This window comes from Topomyia yanbarensis, chromosome 3 (assembly GCF_030247195.1).
Source record: "Topomyia yanbarensis strain Yona2022 chromosome 3, ASM3024719v1, whole genome shotgun sequence".
Lineage (NCBI taxonomy): Eukaryota > Metazoa > Arthropoda > Insecta > Diptera > Culicidae > Topomyia > Topomyia yanbarensis.
In genome coordinates this window covers 301,677,460-301,703,017 of record NC_080672.1, presented here as the reverse complement: position 1 = coordinate 301,703,017, position 25,558 = coordinate 301,677,460, and the positions used below count along the sequence as shown (strand labels likewise).

Below are 25,558 nucleotides of genomic sequence, written 5' to 3'. Positions count from 1 at the left end.
GATAGAAGCATCACTCTTAATAATCAGAGGTTTTTAGTGTTTCTTGATACAAACAAATAAAAAAAATTAGCATGAAAGGTTTCGAGTGATCGGTGTGAATGAATTTGTTTATAGACATCATTCAAAAACCGGGGATGGAAAACGTGTGCAACTTTCGTAGCCATATATTTTTCCAATCATAATAACTGGCCAACAACATTTCGATCCGCCTCAAATTTTTTAAAATCACAGTATTTTCAAATCGATTGGAATTTATGAATCGGACAAGATCGGTTGAGTTTGAATCTAATATTAATAGAAGACCCCATGTTATATAATACTTTCAGAGAAAATCACGGTATAAAGATACTTTCCTAAGATTCAAATTTGAAAAATGATACATGGTTAATTTTACGAAGATGCGAATTTTAATCCAGGTCGCAATTCTATGATTGTGAGTATTGTGCGAATTATATTAGAATTTAAACTAAACTGTTCTCATTAGAGTCAGACCCAAAAAAATGTGAAAAGCCTTCAGGCAGCACAGAAAAGCTGTTAGGAAAACTTGGAGTCTCAAACCGAATTACATCTTTGAGTTTATATAAAAAAAAATTGTATGTTTAATAATGTGGTGTGGTGTCAGATGGAAGAAGTGACGACGATCCTGTAAAAACTTAGCTATCTGCTGAGAATGGTGTTCATTGCGATAACTGGGGCACTTACGACACAGAACTGCGTAGAACTGAAGAACTTATAAATACTATCAATTTGGACAGTCTTCGGCTATCTTTTCCAAGCATCTGGATTTTTGCAAAGATTCTAGGGGAATTCTATTGTGCTTCGGAAAGTAAAAATTGAGTAGTAGCTCATTACTGAAAGAGAAGCACATACCACAGAGAACAGACGTCCATCTTTAGCGTTCAACTTGTGTAAAAATCACTAACGTTATCGAAGCTAATTGGGATATCTCCACCCGGTGCGTTACTGTCGTCATATTTTTAGTGACCGAGCTCGATAGATTGAAAATCGAATTGTAAAGTCTGAAGATATTTAGGTTTGAAGGAAACCATTTTTGTTGTAAAAATCACTTTCAACTGTCCAAACCCCTCTCGCAGGTTGATGGGATTGACGGTATTGTAAACATCATCAAGCCACAATATATTCAATAGAGTTATCTAAATATAAGGACCTTCGCTCTTTTTAGTTTTTATTTGCACCAAGTTCTACTACTAGAGGTTAATTAGTTCTCATGTTAATATTCCACCAAACATTATGACTACTGAGGATTTGATTTATATAAGAAGCCCGCTTCAAGATGTTGATTACAATACGCCTCGATAGTGGTGTGTCGGGGAGGCCGGGAGGGCTGATATGAGCCTTTTGTCTGTTCTATACCTTTCCTCTATTCACCAGCTCATAACCAACAATCAACCAGTAACAAATAGATAATTGAGAAAGGATGTGCTATGTGTGGTGATTGGCTATTCAAGTATTAGTAGTGTTTGAAGTACTAATGTATGTCTCATGTGATGATCATAACTTCAGCTGTATCTTGTACCTATCTAATCTATTACGTCTCTCATATATTGTCTTTTATTTCTTCTTTTCGAGTCCTATACTGCCATTCTACACCCGCCTTCAGCTGGGTCAACAAAGATGGTGATAGTGAACGTCTTAACACTCACACATTCTCAAACGCGGTCTCAGCGGGAACCTACAAAAATGCCATCGTGCACGCGATTACGAATCGGTCATGTCCGAAAGTCTATCCTTGATCCTAGAAGCCTAGGTCCATGCCTTCAGCTGGACCATTTAAGAAAATACGCCCATACCTATTAGACAACACGTCTCATGGCGACATGACCGGGAACCCTATCGATATAAACGATCCCACTCTCTGCCAGAATTCAAACCGCGCACTGAAAATTTAATATCAGACTCACGGTTCGCGCAACCATTCAAGAACATACGTTACAAAATCACGTCAGCGCACAAACGTTAGAGCCCCTCGCGATTTTCCAAGCAACATACGAACTCGCAAACATGATTACACCCCGGTGATAAGGTGAAAATCTCAGCACTCATAAACTTACCAACACGATCTCAAGTGTCAACCTACAAACTCCCGCGCTCGCGCCATCATGAATCGGGATCGTCCGGAAGTATCTATCCTCGGTACAAACAATCTAGGTCCTTGTTAATTATTAAAAAAATAATAAAATTGAAAAATAACTACCATATCCACTAGACAAAACGTTCCATGGCGACATGACCGGAAACTCTAGTGATATGGGGTAACTCTCTCCCTGTCAGAATGTGATCCGTACACCGAAAACTAAAGATCAGAATGACGGTCCGCGAATATATATATGAATATGAATCGCCGCAGGGTTTCAAAATCGAATTTATACATGCGAAGTCACATACACGCGACAAACACGTCAACATACGAACGCTTAAGCCCTTCGCGATCATCTACGCACACCTATGCCCGCGATCGCGTAAACTTGATAACACTGCGGCAATTGTGTGAACGTTTTAGTACTTACGAAGTTACAAACGCGATCTCAAACGCCAACCCGCAAATGCGCGATCATGAATCGGTCACGTCCGGAAATCTTTAACCTTCATTCTAGCAATTTAGGTCTATACATTCAGTTGGACCAATCAAAAAAAAAAAAAAAATAAAGCTCATATCCACTAGACCACGCGTTCTACGACGACATGATTGGGAACTCTAATGATATGGAAGAACCCACTTCCTTCTGGAATCTGAACCGTACACAAAAAATTAAGTATCAGATTCACGGTCCGCGCGCGATTATTCTAGAACACACGCGAATATGCGAAAGGCACACGGTTATGAAATAGAATTTATGCACGCGAAGTTACACGTTAGCACACGCGACATACAAACGCACACGCGATCGAGCACATTAACGTACAAATGTTCGAGCCCTTCGCGATGATACACGCGATTCCCTACGCCCGCACATGCCTGAACCGTACAATGAATATCACATTCAGAATCACGGCCCGCTACAATTGGCCTATTGCAGTGTTTTATTGGGCGACATTGCCTGTCTCGTCTGCAAATTGTAGTATGTGATTCTGACGGGGAGCCCTTCCGAGAACCTAGCTCTACAGCTCCAGTAGGACAACTCTCGAAAAAAAAAAAAAAAAAAAATCACTTTCAACTGTCCAAACAAAAGGTTCTTTTGAATTTTTTTCCAGAAATAGTCTTATTATCCAGTGTAGCGCATTCATCTGTATTTGACTCCTAAAGTGCATAGACTCTGGGTCTTACTATAAAAATTGATTCCGTTAGACACTAGTTACACTGTTACCAGTTATATTATATATAAGTAATACATTTCTTTGCATTGTAATCAATAAATATAACATCTCAAAATTATCACAGTAATGTATTGAAACTATGAAACAACTTTCACAAAATAAAAAAAAATAATTATTTGTGCCTTTGAGGGTTAATATGACTCCCATGGTTGGAAATAAAGTAAAATGTGATATCAATTGATACAAAAAATATCTATTGCGCCTTTTTTAAAAAGACCTATTATGTACAACAATAATGTTGCCAAAAACGGAATCCATTGGTTGCCAAAATCTGAGTGTACCGAAAAGGGAGCATGCAAAAATCGGAACGTGCCAAAAACGTAATCTTACTGTACTATCAATGAACAGCCTCCAAGAAACATAAAACACACATATCGTCAATACTTCCTCCATTCCATTACACGTTGAATAACCTTGTCAATACGCTCCAGTATTGACAAAACAACTGAACGTGTAAGGACCGCTAATATGGAACACAAACAAGTCAAACATTCTTCACTAGTATATATGATGATTGACAGCTGGAAAAACAAAAAGCACCACAAAAAGGATAAGCAATCAAAAACAATATTTAGAAAACAATATTTAGAACAGATGGATAAATCGTCGTACCCGGAACATCACGTTCCAGATCCATTCTTGACCGCTCATCATTCCGAATTAGATCCACATAACATCACTGTGAACAGTCTAGTGAAAGAAACCGATTCTACGCACCCCGGCTTGCTCACAAAGTCAACTTACTGTACTATCATACTACAAATTATGCAAAACATCAAACTGTCTTGAAAACAAAAACTCCAAAGTCTGTTAATGATTAGCGGCTCTCAAGCTTCAATAATCCATTGTGGTATAACAAAGTTGGGTTGACGATGTGCATCAAAAATATTGAACCCGTAAAGTCCGCTATTCATTTAATCGCTTAGCATATTACAAACACGCACATGCACTCGACTGACACTACACCACTTCATCGATACAAAACACCGCGGCAGCGTCAATGCAAACAATCGCAAGCACCGCTCCCGCTCGCGTGCGGTGGGAATTGAATCGATTTTCGATTTAGACGAACATAGATCGCGATCCAAATTTTTGAGGAAGAATCGCCTTGCCGAACGGATCCGCTCATCATTGTTCGGATACAATTCCGAACATGTATCGGAAAGAACCTAAATCGCAGCGATCCAAGGTGAGCGTAAGAGAGAAAAAATACGAACATGTGAGCTACCATATTCGCTTGGCTTTAGCCGATCGGGAGCTCAACAGATGACACTCATAAACAAGAAAGACAGAATAAAGCATCGGAGGTGGGTGAGTGCGCGTGAGCCTTGAGTGAGCATAAAACGATGCGATTCTTCCTATCCTTGCCTACTAACACCAATCATCTCCTGTGGCACTTGTGAATGATGCAGAGAATTCCTCGGTCATAATAGTCATGAGTGTCGAACTAACATTCCTTCTCATCCCAAAATTGACCTGCATGGGCGTGGCAATTGACGTTATTGATCAATAATATGCTTATTGATCAATGTTCAATATGCAATTTCAACAGGCTTTGATCAATCACGGGAAACTCACGGGCGGTCAACTAAGCTAACAAAGATAAACGATGGAAATGAACTGTAGAACGGATAGATATTCTAGAGTTAATTTAGAATAGGAAACTACATCTAGGTAGGCTCATATTAGCACGATCGACAATCCACCAGAATTGAACAGCCAAGAAACTAAATCTCTGATCTGTGCAGGACATGCGAAAAGGGCTAAATTTCAAGAGACTACAAGGAGGAATCGAAGTGCATGATCTGCACAAAGGAGGATTAGAAAGACCACTTAACGGGAGGTTTCAAATGTCTGGTGTACATCGGGGATTTTGTGATACCTCTCCAGTGAGGAAAAGTTACAGTCGGTTATTAATGTTGCAATAATTTTGTGTGCATCCTTTAAAATTACAATATAGTACGGCATCCTGAATAACAATGACAACAATGGCACATCATGCTGATTGTAGCATTGAATTTTACAAATAGAAATAAGTGTTTTTTAAAGCTCATCCAAGACCAATCTCTTTCCCATTACCCCGCGTGTTTCCCTAGAACCGATAAGACAAGACCTCTCCTCTATCATCTTCTGTATGAATCGACCAAAGTTTCCAAAAGTGAAAGAATGCGTTAAATTGTACATTGTTTGCATTTCTGCATGCATCAACAGAATGTTATTGCGGTCCGATAACGTATAGTGACTCACGATGAATTAGTTAAGCCACTAACACGACATGCATGATGTGCGTATACATGGGAACGGGGCTTGATAATAGCCTGGAAGAGGTGATAATTTGTCGGTTATTTTTGAATGCCAAGGTCAAATGAACTGCACATGTCCGATTATCGAATTCAAAAGCGGAATTTCGAATGTTTTTAAATGATTGACCTGGTTTGCAAGAAAGTTCAAAACCCTTTTTTTTCAATCGGTTATTTTGTGATATGACACCTCCTTAAATTCAGTTAACTGTTTCAATATCGCTTAAAATGTTTATCATTGCACTTCGCAAGCTGGTTGAATCAATGTTGAGTTCTTGAAAGACTGTGAGGAAACTGTGTGTTGGGTGAGTGTGGCCGATCCTTAGCCGGGTCAGTACACGTTGATCAGCTGCATTATCTCTGTCTCTCCAACGTTTCGTGTCAAATTTCACTTCTCTCAATTTCGTGTCCCGTGAGGCACACCACTGCTCCTCCCAATGTCGACGCATTGATGATTTCACCTCTCTCTACCCATCTTACGCGGGAATAGGTGCATTGATGCCGGCTGACTTCTCGCCTCATTAGCAAGTCGATCGGCTTGGTTGTTGTCGCGAATACCGGCATGACCGGGAATCTCCAACAGAATTTCACATTTCTACCACGTACCATGTTTTCCACCTCCTGTATCCTGTAACATTGTTTGGATCTGCCTGATTTTAGGGCCAAAAGGCAGCTCGCTGAGTCCGTAAAAAATACTAAGTTATTTATATTTGGCACGAAGAGTGCCATTCGGATGGCATACGCTTCGGCAGAGAAAATGCTGTATTGCTTTGGAAGACTACGCGATTGTTCCACTGCAGCTGCGTAGAGACCGGCACCCACTGTATCGTCGATTTTGGAGCCGGCCGTGTAGAATATGGACGTTTGCTGAAATCGGTTGGTTGGCATGTTTTGGATGACGGGTCGAACTTTTTTGGAGGGTCGCCTGCTTTCAAGACTTTTTTCACATCCCATACAACAGGCGGTTTTGATATGTGCCATGGTCGATGTCCTTTCCTGACAAGTTTTGCTACCGCGCTCAGTGGTTTTCTAGTTAGTTCCTGGATACGAGAAGACGCGCGAAAGTTAAGAAAGGTAGATAGTAGGATACATTGTATATTGACATTGTCATTGGTTGATTGATCATTGTGGTGGATGTGCACACTTTGTTGTAGTGGTTTACAGCCTGTAATCGCAGAGGCGAGGGGAGGGTCGATATTTCGGATAATTATTGGCACTCCGATACTGTCATGATGTTCTTGTGAAGTGTGGTATGATGTTCTGGATGGACGGTTATCAAGAAGGGTATGCATCGTAGACTCGTGAAGCAATGCCATATTGTAGATACAGGGAAAGGTTGATGGGGTTCTACTGTGAATGAGAGGGGAAAATGTATTAAACTTGGACATCAATAGTTTTCAAAAAGATGTAGATAAGAAAAATGTAGCTGTGATCACGGCTTGCCACGACGTCCCGGACTGGCACATAGGGTGATCTACCTCGGGTCCGAAGGGAATCTATTAGTTGGGACTTGGCAATACAGTACTCTGCGTACAGCCAAACAACATGCTCGATGTCGCGATAGCCGTTCTCACAAACACAATGATAACTGTCAGCAAGTCCTATACGACGGAGATGCGCATCAAACGTGTAATGGTTGGACATGAGCCTTGACATCGTACGAATAAAGTCTCGGTTCACATCCAAGCCCTTAAACCAAGCATTCGTTGATACCTTTGGGATAATGGAATGTAGCCACCGTCCCAGATGCCCATTGCTCCATGAAGTTTGCCAACAATCGAGCGTCCTCTGACGAGCGATACTGAAAAATTCATTGAAGCAAATTGGTCTTTCGTAAGTGTCGGCTTCTAATACGCCCACATTCGCTAAAGAGTCCGCCTTCTCATTGCCCGCAATAGAGCAATGTGACGGGACCCAAACCAAGGTAATCTGGTAAGATTTTTCAGATAAAGCACTCAGATATTCCGTATTTTCTCCAGGAAATACGGTGAGTGCTCTCCAAGCTTCGCCGCACGGGTGGCCTCAGTGGAGCTGAGACTGTCCGAAACGATGAAGTGATGGTCTGCGGGCAGGGTGTCAATGATCTCGAGAGTATACTGAATGGCAGCTAATTCTGCGACGTAAATTGAAGCAGGATCATTGAGTTTGCATGAGGCAGCAAGATTTTCGTTGAAGGTACCGAAACCTGTGGACCCGTCGAGAATTGATCCGTAAGTGTAGAACGTTTTGCCGCAGTCGATTTGATGGCATTTATTATAGAAAATATTTGGGATCACTTGTGGGCGAATGTGATCCGGGATACCACAAATCTTTTCCTTCATGGATGTGTCGAAAAATACAGTTGGAGCAGAAGTATCTAAGAGACGAGCATGGTTAACGTTATACGAAGATGAATTGATGTTCTGTGCCATATAATCGAAGTACAAGGACATGAATCGGGTCTGAGAATTAAGCTCGACAAGCCTTTCGCAACTTACAATCACCAATGAGTTCAAAATATCGCATCGAATGAGCAATCGATAATAGGTCCCAAAATTGATTTTGAACGGGAAGACGCCCGCCAGCACTTCTAAACTCATCGTTTGGGTCGAGTGCATGCAACCCAAGGCAATGCGCAAACAGCGATACTGGATTCTCTCTAGTTGGATAAAATGTATGTTCGCAACGGAGCGAAAGCAGAAACATCCGTACTCTATCACTGATAGTATCGTTGTTTGGTACAGTCTGATTCGGTCTCCTAGGTGGGCACCCCACCATGTTCCGGTTACTGTACGGAGAAAGTTGATCCTTTGTTGGCACTTCTGTTTCAGATACCTAATGTGACATCCCTAGGTATCTTTAGAGTCCGAGATACTTGAAAGTTGAAACCTGAGCAATAGTTTTATCCATCAACTGAAGCTGTTGTTTCGCTTGTTCATGCTTCCTTGAAAATACGACTAGCTCAGTTTTCTCCGTAGAGAACTCGATACCCAGCTGGAGAGCCCAAGGCGACAAATTGTCCAAGGTATCTTGCAATGGTCCTTGCAAGTCGACGACTTTGGGACCTGTAATAGAGACCACACCGTCATCTGCAAGTGTGCAGGAATTGACAAGACATTCGTCAATGTCATTCACGTAAAAATTGTTGAGAAGAGGGCTTAGACATAAGGCCTGGGGAAGACCCATGTAGCTAAATCGTGATGTCGATAAATCACCATGCGAGAAATGCATTTGTTTTTCAGACAACAGGTTTAGCAAAAAGTTTATTAAAATTAGTGAAAGACCATGCTGGTGCAACTTCTCATAAAGAATGTTGATAGAAACTGAATTGAAAACCCCGTGATATCCAAGAATACTGATGCCATCTGCTCTTTGTTAGCATATGCCATTTGAATTTCTGTTGAGAGCAACGCAAGGGACGTACGTCCCCTTTGCCTTTGCGGAAGCCAAATTGTGTATCTGACAGTAAGCCATTTGCTTCGCCCCAATTGTCGAAGCGAACAAAATCATTTTCTCGAAAAACTTCCGGATACAGGACAGCATTGCAATCGGTCGATACGAGTTGTGGTCGGGGGTTGGTTTTCCTGGTTTTTGGATGGCGATGACACTCATTTGTCTCCATTCATGAGGGACAATGTTACCCTCAAGAAACCTATTAAATAAATTCAACAAGCGTCTCTTGGCAGAGTCTGGCAGATTCTTTAACAAGTTAAATTTGATTCTGTCTGGTCCTGGGGCTTTATTGTTACATGCAAGAGAGCAAGTGAGAACTCCACCATCGAAAACGGTGTTTCGTTCGCGTTATCGTGAGGGGACTCGGCGCGATAGATCTTCTGTGCCGGGGCCGAATTTGGACAAACCCTCTTGGCAAAATCGAATATACAACGGTTTGAATATTCCACGCTCTCGTTAGTACTGTTTCGGTTTTGTAAGCGTCGGGCCGTGCCCTAAAGAGTGATCATCGATATTTCTCTCGTTAGCCCGTCGACGAAGCGGCGCCAGCAGCTACGTTTTTTGGCTTTCATCAAACTCTTCATGCGCGTTTCCGCCATCGCGTACTGTCGGTAGCTAGCTGGCAGCCAGTCGTTCCGGAAGGTCTTATACGCGGCGGCCTTCTTCGCATACATGTCTGAGCACTTTGTCCCACCAGGACGCCCGCGAGAGTTCGCGTTTGGTACGCGTTTAATCTGAGCTTGAATTGCGGTATCGAGAATCAAACCAGCCATGATCCCGTACTTTTCCGCCGGAGGGAGCTCTTGTGTCGATTCTACTTTTCCAGATATCGCGGATGCGTAGCCCTTTCAATCAATATTTCGTGTAAGGTCATACAAAACATTGATTGTATTCGGTGGCCCTGAACCGTTAGCAATATTAATTACGATTGGAAGATGGTCGCTGCCGTGGGGATCAGAGACTACCTTCCACATGCAATCTAACAGCAGCAATGTCGGGCAGAGGGACAGGTCTAAGGCACTCGGACGCACTTGAGGGGCAGGAATCCGTGTCATTTCACCCGTGTGCAAAATGGTCATATTGAAGTTGTCGCAAAGCTTATGGCGTGAGGTAGATCGATTATCGTCATGGAGGCAACCCCATGCCGTACCGTTGGAGTTGAAGTCACCAATAACTAGCCTCCGTGCGGGGAGGAGTTCCGCAATATCGCAAAGCCGTCGGTGGCTAACTGAGGCTCTAGGGGGAATGTAGATGGAAGAAATGCAAAGGTCTTTGCCTTCAATTCTGGACAACAACTTCAACGACAACTTCAATGCCTGGCGTCGAGAGGAGGTCGATTCGATTGAAAGAATTGCAGTTTTTGATCTCCAAAAGTACTCCTCCGTCAGAGTTTTCTCGATACAAGCAAATAATACTAAAATCGTGGAAATTTAGGTCTATTTCTGAAGTAAGCCATATCTCGCATAATGCTAATGCATCGCATTTCAAGTTATTTAGTAAGATTTTAGAGGATTCTATTTTCGGGAGGATACCTCTGCAATTCCACTGTAGAACAGTGATTAAATCCGTGACCTCGTTCGATGAATTAGCCATCGTAGAATACATTCGCTGAAAGGAGGGACCATTTCACAGTGAACTGCATCAAAAATGTTTTAACTGGTGGGAGAAAGCTTATTAAGATGCTTTTGAGAGGGTCAGAAATATTTAGTGCTGTAAAAATACGACCCACAATGTCAGAGAAATTTATTAAGCCAGCGCTGTTTTTTTCTCTGGTTGAGATACGGGAACACTTGGGGTTTTTGATGTTCCTGGAAGCGCTGGGAACTCTTTTTCGAAGCTCAGGTTTCTGAGACCGGGAGCGACTTGCTTCGGTTTTGCACCAATACTTGCTTGAGTAGTTACACATTCTGGCCTTTACGGCGGAGGAAATGTTCCACACAGGCACAACGGAAGATGTTCCCTCCTGGGGTTCATCACAGTTGCCTTCCTCAGTACACAAGTTGGTATAGATGTTCGTAGAGGTCGGTGGCGTAGCTATCTTAGATATTTCTGCAAAAGATCGCTTAGGGACCATCCATAAATGACGTAGCATTTTTGAGTGATCCCTAACACCCCCTCCTCCATGGTAGCATTTCATCACAAACCTCTAAATAACCGCTCTCCTGATAATTCTGCAGCTTGACGGTAACTCTCCCCCCCCCCCTCCTGTCCACGCAAAAATAAAAAAAAGATGTTAGATGAAACGGGTAAGATTGCCGTGACATCAGGCCAACCTCTATTCCCCTTTAAAAAAAGCTACGTGGCATGACATGACCCCCTACCTCCCTGTCGTCACACATCATCCCAAAATACAAAATTCCCCCCTTCCCCATATAATGCTACGCCATTTATGGATGATCCTTTAGAGCGTCCCTGAAGGGAACGCTTAAGATTCTCCTCGCACTGTTTGTACGCAGGACATACCGGGAGATCATGTGGGGTTCCCCTACAGTAGACTGCCGTTCTACACATAATTGTCCCATGTATATAGGGAATCCCATAGAACATGGGAAAAATATGCTTATAACGGCAGTAGAGACACTTTTCGACATCTCTTCCACAGGAATCATTCGAATGATTCCCACCGCATTTCCCACAACGGGCTTTGTTGCTACAATGGGAGGCTGAATTGCTTGAAATTAGTACAGTTCATGACCCGCGGCGCAAAAAGGTGAACAGGTAGACGAACCTTTTCAAAGAGGAGGTAGTCGGGTAGAGCAGAACCGGCGAAGGTCACCAGATAAGAGTCTGAGTTGACGTATATTTTCTTCCCGTCAGCTGCGACTGATGCTGAATGCAAACGTTTGCCCTCCAGTATCTTCACTGGCTTAAGCATTGGGCCTTTGTAACAGTCAGTCCCATGTTTCAGCAGGTCCTCGCAACTTAGATTCGAATCGGAAACTACTCCGCAGACTTCGACCTTGTTAGCTGAAATATACACCCTGTAGTCCTTCGTAAAAGACCCGTAGCCAGCAATATCATTTGCCTGATTTAAACTGTTTACCACCACCCGAAGCTTACCAGGGTGAATTTTTCTGTCACAGCCGAGTACCGGTCCGTCAGAACTCAAGAAATCTGCAATAGATTCAAACACTTTTTGTCGTTGGTCCGGAAAAAAGATCACGAAAAGTCTGTTTGCCGAGTTTGGATATACTTTGAGCCGGGGAGCTGATTTTGTTTCGACGTCCATCTCACCTTGAAATAAACCGCAATCAGGGGAAGTCATTTTTGCACGGGCCTATTGCCCAGTTCACGTTAGTAAGAGAACCAAGTGGAAATGCAAAATAATACTTAACTATTGTATGTAACGGTATCCAGACGACTTACTAAAAGAATACAACTTTACTGGTCACTGGCCGGGTAACGGTACTCAGAAACAGAAACACAAAAGATGGGAAAAATACTGATACCTCGACGAGGCGGAGAGTGCGCAAGATAACCTTGAACGCGGATGACCACTATTCTTTGTCGCTATACACCACTCGGACTGGCAATAAAACACTTCTATCTCGATCGAGCGCTCGAAAACGAATGATTTCTGACGGTTGTTGCACCTCTTACAAACATATGCAGATATTTAATTCAAAGGGAAGCACTACGCGCAATGACGCAAATTAACCGCTTCTGTCACAAGGCAGAAGCTGAATCAACGTTCAATATCTATTTTTAATTCAATATTCTGAATAAGATGATTGATTTTTATCAATATTTTCAATTTTTTTTTGAGAAATGGCTTTACCTGAGGAATGCATTTCTGGGTATTAATTCATTCTGAGTAATGCTTTTCTGGGAAAGAATGCATTCTCGAATATGGTTTTTGTAAAAATTAGTAGTTTCGACCATTAGGTTTGCTGGATAATAGCTCTTTCTAAAAAAACTTTGGTGTTCTATTTCCTTGGGAATGATTTTCGGGAGAAAGCCGAAAAGCCAAATAAAAACTAAAAATGATATTTATCTAGAAGAACCTTTACAATTGTGTTAGTAACACAGATTGAAATACTATGTTCTATCTATCTGACCCAACTATATCCATTTGTAGGTAAAGTAATGCCAGATTTTTGTGAAACGGGGTAATCCACAAATTTCAGAACGACACGTAACCCAGATAGTTTAGCATTTTCAATGTTAAAATAAATAAATATATTAGTCATAGGAAAGTTATCAACACATTGTTCGATAGATTAGATCGAATTTTAATAAAGCTAAATATAAAACTTTTTTCTATTGATATCTAATCCATTCACCATCTGTTCCTCTTTCAGATTCTTGCGCTACCAGCAGGACTGCGGCCAAGACATCAATGACCGCTTTATTCAGATATTCCGTGATACGGAAAAGACACCGCTGCGTAACATCCGGCTACGCAACAGTACGATCACCAATGAGGGTATGCGTATTTTGCTACGGCACAAACTGAACTCTCTGTCGATGTGGTATTGCAACAAAATAACGACTGCGTCGTGGAATATTTTGATCGAGAACTGCCGCCAGTTACGTTCGCTCGAGCTGGGTCGGTTCGTCGATATGCTGAAGCACAGCGAACCGAATGAGAAAACGCCGATAGATTTCCAGCTGGTTCTGCCTCAGCTGCGTCAACTGATCCTCAACGGTGTTGTGCTGCAGCCCATGATTCAGTTCGGGTGAGTTAAAATAAGCGAAGTAGGTCATGTAACTAGGTGTGTAACCAGTTTTTGTTCCAGCCATCTATGGGAGCTGACGTATCTCGATCTAACAGCATGCATATTTGCTGATTTCAGCCTGCAAGCTCTGATCGATTTACCCAACCTGAAAGCACTAATTTTGTTCAACGTTTGGCCATTGGATCACGAGTTTTCCACACTCTGCAAGTTGAAAAATTTGCAAACTTTGGATCTGTCTGTGTCCAGAGCAAATGTGGACGGAAATTATCTGACTCCAAATAAGGTAAATACATTATGTTTATTCACCGATAAAATCGATGTTTATTCACATATTACTTGTTCTCTAGTTGTTATCAAATTTAGTTGAAAATCTACCACTCCTGCGACATTTAGATATTTCTGGCACGAATCTTGCCGGGGATGGAGTAGCGATGAAGACGAATAATACTGCTAGCAGTTCGGATATCCCGGGCTTGGCTAGCCGTGCCGATCGGCCGCTGGATTTTCTTGGACTATACTACACCGCTCATTCGGCCTGCAAGTGGCACGATATTCCTGCAGTAAAAGTAATTTCACTGTTTAGCTATATGGAGATATCTTGCAGGTCACTTAAATTTTGTTTCTTTTTTCAGATCGCTGGCGAAGCGACAGAAGACCAAATTTTGGTGGCCGCTTCCGTCTACCAGGATCGCTATGAGCTGCTCACGAAAGTTCTAAATGATCTCTATCATTTGCTTCGGTTCGAAACATGCAAGCAAATTCACAAAGCGTTGGATGTTGTGTTATCCGCTATGGACAAACACATCCGTGTAAAAAATATACAAATCAGTGGCAGGTACACGTTATTTGACGTTACTCGAAAGCAGTGGTAATTTTCTTTTCTCTTTATTTTTCAGTGCCACGTTGTTTTATATAGTAAAAGGACGTAATAAGATCCAGTTCGGAGTTCCTCTGAAGAATCATATCATCCATACGCTCCTTAATGGAATGTCAACACATCTGACAGATGACACGATGATGAGAAATGGTTGTCTAACGTTGTGTCAGTTCAACATACCACAAGATGTGGTGGGTTAATTAAAAAAAAATCCGCCCATGTAAATGATAGATAACATTATCCATATTGTTGCAGTTATTCGAGTATGAAAGGTTAGTCCGTATTCTACTTCACGGTGTGTCCTACCGAGAGCAGGAAGGATTTGTACAGCGTATAGCCATTTATCTGTTAAATTCGCTAGCTTGTCAGGTGGACGGAAGTCAGAAGATGTTTCTCGGAGATTTGGGTGCTATCTCGGTTAATTTTGAATCTATTATCATGTCATCATTATTGTTCTAATAACACCACTTTTTTCAGACAATGCTTAATTTGATCAGTGATCGGCTGTCGCGCAAAATTTTTGACGATGTTATGGAAGTAGCGTGGTCTACTATGTGGAATGTGACCGATGAAACGGCGAAGAATTGCGAACGTTTTTTGGACGGCCGTGGAATGGAATATTTCTTAGGTTGTCTGAAGGTATTTGTCATTTTACTGTAGAGTTCGACATTTTGTTATCGTGAGCTGTGATTTTAGTTGTTTCCGGAGAAAGACGATCTATTGCGGAATATGATGGGTTTGCTGGGAAATGTTGCAGAAGTAAAGGATTTACGACCACGGTTAATGACGCCAGAATTCATTACAGAGTTCGCCGATCTGCTTGATTCGTCTAGCGATGGAATTGAGGTAAGAATCTCATACTGTTGATTTTCCTTTTCGTTTTCCATTCCACGAACACTCGATTGTACAAGCCGTGTGATATCCAGCGAGCTGAAATCTCTCGAAGTATTTGAGCAAAGAATAGACCCCCTTGGTACTTGCTACCATGTCGTAAGAGTAAGAGGCGACTAACAGGAGGCATCCCTGAGTTGAGGTATCTTTTCATGCCGAATGCCGACGTCGCTTAAAATGACTTAAACATTTTAGCTCCTGTGGGAGTATTATGGGCTTTGCGCTTTCACTTATTGGCGAATCTCTATGAAATGGTTATTTATTTCTTCGCAGACCGTGGGATTGAACTTATGGGCATGTCCCAGGTTCAATTTTTCTGAAGGTGATTATAACACAAAGTGTTTAGGCTCTTCTGGATGTTGTACAAAAATGGCGACAGATAACATTTCGAATGATAAATTAGTTTCCAGTATGAACGTATAGAGCATACCAAAGTTCAGTTGTGGAAATACTCAATAAATACTTCAGTTCTAGCAGTATACCGTTGTTAGAATACACATATAAATGATCAGTACCCTTGTTGATAAATACACTCAGGTTTTTTTTTACGCGGGGGATACGAGCCGCGTAAATGAAAACCGCGTAAATGAAAACCGCGTAAATTTCAAAATCCGCGTAAATGAAAACCGCGTAAATTTCAAAATCCGCGTAAATGAAAACCGCGTAAATTTCAAAATCCGCGTAAATGAAAACCGCGTAAATTTCAAAATCCGCGTAAATGAAAACCGCGTAAATTTCAAAATCCGCGTAAATGAAGACCACTTAAATTTAAGAATCCGCGATAAAGGGAACCTCATTGATGGATACCGCGTAAATTCCAAAATCCGCGTAAATGAAAACCGCGTAAATTTCAAAATCCGCGTAAAAAAAAACCGCGTAAAAAAATACCGCGCAAAAAAAAACCGCGTAAAAAAAAACTTGAGTGTAACAGATCCTTGCTTAAATATCTGGTCCATCCTTGTGTGGTGTTAACCAGTATATTTTAGTAAAACCCAGTCGCGAGCCAGCTAAATGCCGTTTGAAGGAAATGGAGTCTAGTGGCATCAACGAGAGAGTTACTTCTGCGCCCCCCGAATTTTTTCAGCAGGAAATGTGCCGCATTCTGGAACCTGACAAGAATAAAATCGTCTATATCGATGATATTCTTCTGTTCGCTGAAAGTTTGGAGGAACTTCGAAAAATTGTAGCCAATACGTTACAGATTTTACGAGCATATAATTTGACGCTAAACACGACCAAGTGTGAATTTGATCGAAATACGATAAAGTTCGTGGGACATGAGCTGGACGAGAACGGTTTCCACATTGAAGAAATTAAAATAAAAGATATCCGAAGATTTCGTCATCCTACAAATGCATCAGAGCTGTAAAGCTTCTTGGGTGTAGCCGCTTTTGTGAGCCCATATATAAAAGATTTTGCGAAAATTTCATCTCCTTTGTAGGCAGTCATATCATCGAAAACATGGAGCTATGACCAGGAACAGACGAAGGCATTTGAGCTGTTTAAGGAATCAATCGTAAATTGTACCATTTCTTTGGGGTACTTCTGTGAAAAGGATAGAACCGTTTTATATACGGATGCTTCGCCTAATGCTTTAGGGGCAGTACTCGTTCAAATCGACAACAAGGGGTCCCCACGAATAATTAGTTTTGCGTCCAAGGCCCTCACCAACACAGAGAAAAAGTATGCCCAGAATCAGCGCGAAGCTTTGGGCCGTAGAATATTTTTCGCATTTTCCACTAGGACGACAGTTTACGTTGTGCACCTATGCCAAGGGCATAACCTTCATTTTAAATAGAACCCGAGAAACATCTAAAAGGGCACTGACTCGAGCAGATGGATGTGCATTACGACTCAGTCCTTACCGCTATGATGTTGAGAACATTGCTGATCCTTCTTCTCGCTTGTATTGTGGAAACGATGAGGCTTTCAATTAAGAAACAAGTCCGTGGGAAATTGCCCATTTGGAAGCAAACACTGTTGAATTTTTGACTGAGACGGAAATTATAGACGCTACTAATCGTGATACCACAGTCCAACGAGTGCACTGGAATCGTCAGATTGGCCTAAGGATCTACAGAGATATAAAGTTGTATTGAGTGACTTGTATGCTAAGGAAGGTATGCTCGTAAAGAACGGTTGTATCGTGGTCCCCGAGGAACTTTGATTAAAAGCTCTAGAAATGGCTCACGCAGGGCACCCACAAACTGCAAAATTTAAAAGCATCCTGCGTGAACGTGTTTGGTGGCCTGGAATTACAGGTGATGCGGAAAAGTGCAGTGAATGGTAAACCAGAGAAGCACACACCCATGGAGCGAACACTGGTCTCTCGTACTGTCTGGGAAGTCTTTACGATGCAATAGACCATATGCGAAGTTTGGGGGCATATCTATCTTAGTAATCATCGATTTACGATCCACGTTTGCAATCGCACGTCCAGTCAAATATACCTTGCTCGAGTACACCAAGAAGATCCTGGACGACATATTTGTAAGGGAGGGGTTTCCAAAGTCTATAAAAAACAAACAACTGGCCTCCATTCAACGGGTTTAATATAAGCAGTACAGCGCAAATTGCCCCAACTAAAAGACACTCTTACGTCAAAACTAAAAGTCAAACACTGATTGACGTTTGAAAGTCATCGATTTCAAGGGGCTCATTAGTTGATTTCTATGACGATCTAGAAAAAAATACTTTGAAATCAAATGGAACTTTATTTATATTCCAGAATGTTCCTAGTAAAATAAATGTATAAGATGTTGGATGTTAGATGCCCTTCTTCCATTCAGCATCAGTTAGGTTGTTTCGCAGAGATGTTAGTTTTCTGACTTCTTGGAGGTCATCTCTGACTACTCAATTACATTATCTAATGATTTGAGTACGACAGCTTTGTCTGCAGCAGCTATGACAGATTTAAGCTCTTGCATGTTATCCTCCACCGGTGGAGATTCATGATATTCAAATTCTAGGAAATTGACAATTAGTTTGTTCCAAGAATGCTTTATTGTTGAAGCGGAAACATCATCCCACGAGCTGGACAACCAATCCAGACAGCCAACTTTAACATAAGCTTTCTCTCATAACGCATTTTTATTGCGTTGATTACGGACTGGTCCATGGGTTGGTATTTGCTTGTAACATTGGGAGGCAAGTAGATAACTTGGATCAATTCATCGTCACTTTTTAAATCGCAGAGATCGTGGTGAGCCGAGCAGTTATCCAAGACAAGAAACGCTTTTGGTTCAAGCCCGTTCTCGTTGCAGAACTTTCGCACGGCGGGAACGAATTCCTCGTCAAACCACTTTCGAAACATGAGTCGGGTCATCCAAGCCTTCTTCGAATTGTAATGAGAAACCGGTAGAACTTTCTTGTCACGAGGAAGGTCTCTCGGATATTCAGACGTCCCTATAAACATAAGTTTTAATTTCAAGCTTCCGTCCATATTCGCACAAGCCATGTTTCGATTCAATTTACGGCCAGATGCAGTTTTTTCATCCCACAAGACTACCGTTCGAGATGCAATCAGTTTAACGAATAATGCGGATTCATCAGCGTTAAACAGTTGCGAAGGTCTTAAACCCATTTCCACGATTTTGTTCACTCCTTTAAACTTGACGTAAGCTTCGAGATCGGCGAAGCTTTTTCTCCAACGGATATAACCGTACGTAGGCCAAAACGATGGCGGAAACGACGAGCCCACCCATTCGATGCAAGAAGTATCCGTTTTGCTGTAATGTAATAATATAAAAATTAAGAGTTTGCCTGGTCCATAATGTAATGAATATGTATATTGACTAGAACAGGGATAATCGAGTTATGTTATAAGATAGAGAAGAAACAGCACAGTTGTAAGATAGAGAAGAAACAGCACAGTTGAAGGAAAAGTATTCGCGGGTAAGGATTCATACTGCTAGTATGTTTACCGTTTCAATTAATAGTCGATTGATCTGCTTCGGACCTAGGAGACAAAAAGGAGATTAGGAAGAGACAGAAGCGGATTCAATGCGAAATTTGCCAATATGACGTTGACCCCAAGGCGATGGTAGGATGATTTTCCATAGGATGACAGACTAGATGACACGACGATACACGCTCTGAACTTGCGCCAAATAGTTTGTATTCGATTGATCCGCTTCTGACCTAGGGGACCCATGAGGAGATCAGGAAGAAAATAGAAGCGGAACCAATGTGAAGTTTTAATTGCATCACTGACGACTTAGCAGTTCTCTTTTTTGTCTGGTCCAATGTATCCTGCTCCTAACAATAGCAGGATACATTGGACCAGACAAAAAAGAGAACTTGACGTTACACACTTCGAGACAAACAGGCGCAAAATTTAGTCCTCCCGAGGACCGGTGTTTATTTGGCGGACAGTCGCTAATCCTTCCGATTTTGCAAATTTTGTCTCGCGGGACGGACCGAGATCCCTCAAGCTATAAGCTGCAGTCCTATCAGCCCGTTAAAAAAAAAAAATGAAGATCGCTATTTTGCTCAATATGAAAAACTAGCTCCATGAAACTATAGTTCAAACCTTGGTTAACAACTTTGTCGAAGACGGTAACTATCTACGAGTTTTCAAAAAAAAAAAAAAAAAAATAGTTATAGCAATTTGAAAACTTATGGTTCAATCCAAATGCAGAAATTTATTATTTTTTTCAACACTGCCAGTGCACCACCGACATAGACAATTAAAACTGATTGGTCCGTAATATTCAACCAAGCAGCGAGTGTTGCTAGGACTGCCTCTTTGTTATCCAATGAACTTCGCCTGGTATAAAAACGGCACATAAGAGAAAATTCGTCAGTTTGCTTTCTGACCTCGTGGTAGCTGTTACGTTTTGTGTCAGCTCAAACTCTTCGGTTGGAATATATTCAATGACTGCCGCCAGGCATCATTCCATCCAATGAGGCACAGGCGTGCCAGTTTCATGCATATAATGATCAGCACACATCGCAGAAAAGGCAAAACGCTCTTTTTTTCGGAGTTCAATAAACGGATTGCAAGTGTGCGCGTGCGAAGGGGTGGTTGATGTTGGCTTATTGAATACTGATATAACATGTTCCAGCCGTTGATTTGATACTCGGGGCAAACTGGGTCAACTTTGTACATATTATCTATGTATATGCTGCTATAAACACTGCATGATACTGTACCTTGATGTGGTCCGGGGGCTTTTCCACCAAAGCAGTATTACAGTGATTATATTACAGAAACTTGGGATACGATTATTTTCTTTTTAGTCAAGCTACATTGTGAACAATTTTAGTACTTAACTTGGCGACCTTTATTATCCACTGCCATGGTCAAATAATATACAATGTGGGTTTAGGGCCCAATTTTCTCTGCAGGTACCCATCTTTTGTTGCTATATTTTCAATTAGATCCATGATAACACTCACTAACACAAATTGCTTATTCTCTCATATACACTAACAATCTCTCATTCCAAACGTACAAACGTGGTCTACGCGATAACACAAACCTGGTCACAAATACGAACGCCCGCGATCTCGCCAATATTTAAACACCCTGATTGATTAGGTGAACGTTGTAACCTAAGAACCTAAGCTCGCGCAATCATGATTCGGTCACGTCCGAAAGTCTCCGCCCAAATTCATGCCTTTAGTTGGACCAATAGAAATAAAAACTAGACAAGACGTCCACGCGCGATCATTGAAGAATACGCGAACATGCGAATGGCCACACGCTTAGAAAAATAATGTGTCCACGCGACAAAAAAGTCCACATACAAATGCTCGAGTCCTTCGCGATCATCCATGCACGACCACATCCACGATCTCGTTAAAAGCATAACACCCCGGTGACTAAGTGGATGGTTTAGCATTTATAAAGTAACAATCCCGATCTCGAGAGTGAACCTCCAAATGCCCGACAGACTAGTCGACGGGGCCTAGTTCAGAGTTTTTGGGCATTCTTCAATGCACGATTAGTGACCTAAAAAAAGAAACATTCGGCATGTTATTTTTCCTTTTATTACTATATCTTAAGTTAGGTTCATACTAATACTCACTAACACAATCAATTGTATATTCTCCCATACACACTCACAATTTCGCTAACATTAAAACACCCCCCTACTTAAGTGAACTTTTCAGCACCTATAATTTTACAACCGCGGTCTCAAGAATTAACCCACCACTCGCGTGATCATAGACCGGCTACGTTCGGAATTCTCTACTCTCGATCAGCCTGGGCTCATGCCTTCAGTTGGACCAATCAAGAATGATGCTCATATTCACCAGACAACACGTCCCTCTACCATACACTAAAAATTAATTATCAGATTCATGGCCCGCGCGCGATCGTTCAAGAATACAGGTGAATATGCGAATGGCCACACGAATCTAAAATAGAATTTATGCACGCAAAGTTAGAGGCACGCTAGCATTCAAATTCTCGAGCCTTTTGCGATCACACTATTATACATTTAGTAAACGCCCACGCTAACCCAGACAGATAAGCACTGTACTGACTTATGGACGGACATACTAAATGACTTAAAATTACGCTCAACAAACCTTTCATACCCTTCCCCGTCCATCATCCCTTCTTCTCCTATGGAGTGCATGTCGTCCGCATGGACCAGCTCAGCCATTACCCAATCTATCCACCTGACCCGTACCAGGACTAACTTAACTATAACTGTTCCACCTGGTTTCGAAGAAAAAAATATGCCGCTATAAACACTGTTTATTTGTATAACTGCTGCATGTATGACGGGATTATATTATGGCATCATGCGACTAAAATACTACAAGATTTAGGTAAAAATTATTAAAAATTGTTTATAGATCTATTTAAAATTAAAGAAAACAAAACGGCGAAACATACATTTTCTTCGAGATTTCGACTTAGGCCCTTCTTCTCATATGGAATATAAAAGGCTAAGGCTAAACTAACATTTTTTGACAAACCAGAGGCGAATGGTTATTATTTACAAAATTATTCTGTAAACGGCGGTTTTATTATGTAAATGATACTTAATATCCACTGTGATCTTGTCTACTTGGTGGTTCTTGCACATAAATATTCAAATAATTCGATATTTTCATGAAATTTGAAGTAAAGATGCACGCGCCCTTTCATTTGCATTGGGTTACTACGCGCCCATTTCCTGTGCCCTATTAAAAAATATCCTCTCAAGCTCGCCTATTTACCCAGCCCTACCCAGAAAGACAGGGAAATAACTTCAAAATAATTGAGTTGGTAATTACCCACATGAAACTTTGGAACAAACCTAAAATTTGACTGAACCACTTTGTGCATTAAGGGCACAAAACCTAACTTAAATTAAGTTTTATTTTTTGTGTTTCGAATTCATCTCGTCGGTAACTAGCACCATCTGGGTGTCTAGTTAGACGATGTATCTAAACTAGTACCCATCTAAGCTTTCTCGTCAGAAAATCTGAGCCTCTGTGCTTGCTTCCCGGGACATCACTCGGGACAAGTCAGTTGCTTTGAACGTTCACATGTGTCGTGTGAACTGTTTGGAATTTTTTGTGTGTCTAACTAGTGCTAATTTGGGTACTAGTTTAGATACATCGTCTAACTAGACACCCAGATGGTGCTAGTTACTGACGAGATGAATTCGAAACACAAAAAATAAAACTTAATCTATCATTTGAATTTTGCCACGCATGTGTCGTGGGTGCACGTTTGAAGTTTTCGAGGTATGACCAAGATTCCATTTGCACAAACGCGTCGCAGGTGATTTATATGAATGTAATGCAAGCGTATGTAGGGGTAGATGGAATGAAATACACCCCTAAGAAAATATAATCATAACTTCTATAGACCATCAATTAGGAGAATTCAATTAATGATATCATTTAGCCAGCCAATATTTTACTCTGAAATCACAATCGCTTTGCAAAATATTCAGGAACATGAAAAATATTCAATCTTTCAAAATCATTATAAATTGCTCTTTGAATAATGGACAGGGCAAAACGCACCTGTGCTGGGGTAAAATACACCATAACAACGGGGGACAATACATCGTAACAAATATCAAAATAGCTGATTTTAATGCAGAAGATAGCAAAAATTGCAGCATTCGAATTAACAGCCTAAATGTATTCTACTTCACTTCGGTTATGTGTCTGACATTACCTACCCATCTTTTTTTTTTTCTAAATACCAATAAAACAACAATTAAAAACGTTTTCGGCCGTCACACTACAATTAAACAGAAAAAGCTAGATACCAAAGCAAAGTTATTGTGCATTTCGTGATCTCACTTGTGGTTACACACCGCTAACACAAAATTTCTAACCCAAATTTCCCGCGGTGCCCACCAGGGTACGAGCTACCCTAGTGAAAATCAGATACCCAATCCAGGTGGGATTATTTGTCATATGCTCGAATCCTATCTTTGATTAAACTCGAATCCTACTAGCAGATGACAAAAGATTTTAAGCCTGTTTCTAATGACCCTTCCACTTCTAGTTTTCCGATTTGTATATTTCACATCCTTGCGCTCACTGGAGTACTGTGGCTCTAACTTTTCATAACGTTCTCTACTCTAGCTAATTGAATGTCATAAAGAAGGTGAAAAATTAAATAAATGAGAAAGTTAACGTTAGTGGAGGAATACGTGTAACGTATGGCGACCGAATCATTGCAAATTGAAATTTACTATTTGCAGGTTAGCTACAACGCTGCTGGCGTTCTCGCCCATATCGCTTCGGATGGGGAAGCAGCATGGGTCATTGCTTTGCCCACTCGTGACCGTGTTTTGGTTCGCATGGTGGAAGCGATCGAGCGATGGGATTTGTCGGCCGAGCGTAACATCAACTACCGTAGCTTCGAGCCTATTCTTGGATTGATTCGTTGCTACCACACTCCCGCTTGTCAACATTGGGCTGTCTGGGCCTTGGCGAACTTGACCAAAGTAAGTAGAGAAGGGAAGATAGCCATGAATACATTTTTATGTTCGTATTAATATTTTAGGTATATCCCACAAAATACTGCCGACTGGTTGAAAAGGAACGTGGTATCGAGTTGTTGCAAGCTTTAATAGAACATTCTCAGCCATATCATCGGCTAAAAGAGCTGGCCCAGATGGTACTAACACACTGTCGAAATTTCAACGACACCATTGATCAATGCCGGAAGATGGAACTAGACGGCTGAGAACTGCAACTAATCGGTCGGAACATTGGGTAAGCAAAAAATACCAATCCCCATGTTATTGTAACCTGTAAATTTTATTTTTAATCGCAAAGTTAGACAAGCAAGGCTGGCCGTACGAAATACCAATAGTAGGATAAGGCATGTATATTACAACTATTTAACGATTTAAATTATTCACAAAAATAATAGTGATATAGGTAACATTGCTGGAGCACACCACCCATGTTGATATTTAAAACCGCATGTTAACTATATTCAGAAGAGTTCACCAATTTGGCACCTTATCAAATTAAGGCTAACACTATCGTAAAAAGAAACTATTTGCAAAATCATAACGATGCTAATTGTTGAGCAAACGGAAAAACACACATGCTTTGCTATACTTAGCTACTATTCAGGTAGACATTAATAAAACAAAACTTATTGATAAAAAGAATCTACAGAAATCATTCATTTTATCGCACACTAGATAGGACTCACGTGGACTGGATACATCTGTTCTTTTGCCCCTTTTCTGTACACTCATGTTGGTTCTCCAGTTTTCTGTTTGGTCCAATATTCATGTTGCCCGGTAAGGCACTTTGCTTAGTAAGTATTCTTCCCCAAAATTGTCGGTGTTAAGTCAGACCGAACTAAGTGACATTGCATTGAACTCGAGAAAAACGAATTTAAAGTTTTAATCGCAGCATCCTTTACGTTATAATTTGAAACAAATTTTTGCTATAATTCTTGCTTATTGTAACATATTTCAAACCTGCTAAAAGTCGAATGTAGCTGAAGAAATTCTTTATCCAGCGCAATGATTATCTCATTTTCTAGGGTTTTGCGACCTAGTTCACTCTGACTTAACACCGACCAAATGTTCCCTGTATGTTTTAAAAATCAC

At 41.1% G+C, this 25,558-nt stretch overlaps 1 protein-coding gene across 14 annotated transcripts in view; it reads left to right on the top strand.

Annotated features, from left to right (window-relative positions):
- The window catches only part of LOC131686758 (protein zer-1 homolog), a 52,196-nt gene extending 27,088 nt beyond the window's left edge, over nt 1–25,108 (top strand). For 10 of the 14 annotated variants that reach the window (XM_058970724.1, XM_058970725.1, XM_058970722.1 and 7 more), the window contains exons 3-12: nt 13,370–13,747; nt 13,808–14,030; nt 14,095–14,313; nt 14,380–14,582; nt 14,644–14,815; nt 14,880–15,041; nt 15,102–15,263; nt 15,321–15,470; nt 24,185–24,430; nt 24,490–25,108. In XM_058970724.1, the coding sequence (XP_058826707.1) occupies nt 13,370–13,747; nt 13,808–14,030; nt 14,095–14,313; nt 14,380–14,582; nt 14,644–14,815; nt 14,880–15,041; nt 15,102–15,263; nt 15,321–15,470; nt 24,185–24,430; nt 24,490–24,672 (2,098 nt within the window). In that variant the 3' untranslated portion in view covers nt 24,673–25,108. The remainder of the gene's footprint in view (nt 1–13,369; nt 13,748–13,807; nt 14,031–14,094; nt 14,314–14,379; nt 14,583–14,643; nt 14,816–14,879; nt 15,042–15,101; nt 15,264–15,320; nt 15,471–24,184; nt 24,431–24,489) is intronic. The other 4 variants (XR_009305180.1, XR_009305179.1, XM_058970727.1 and 1 more) reach the window with 4 other exon arrangements.
- The last annotated feature ends 450 nt before the right edge of the window (nt 25,109–25,558 follow it).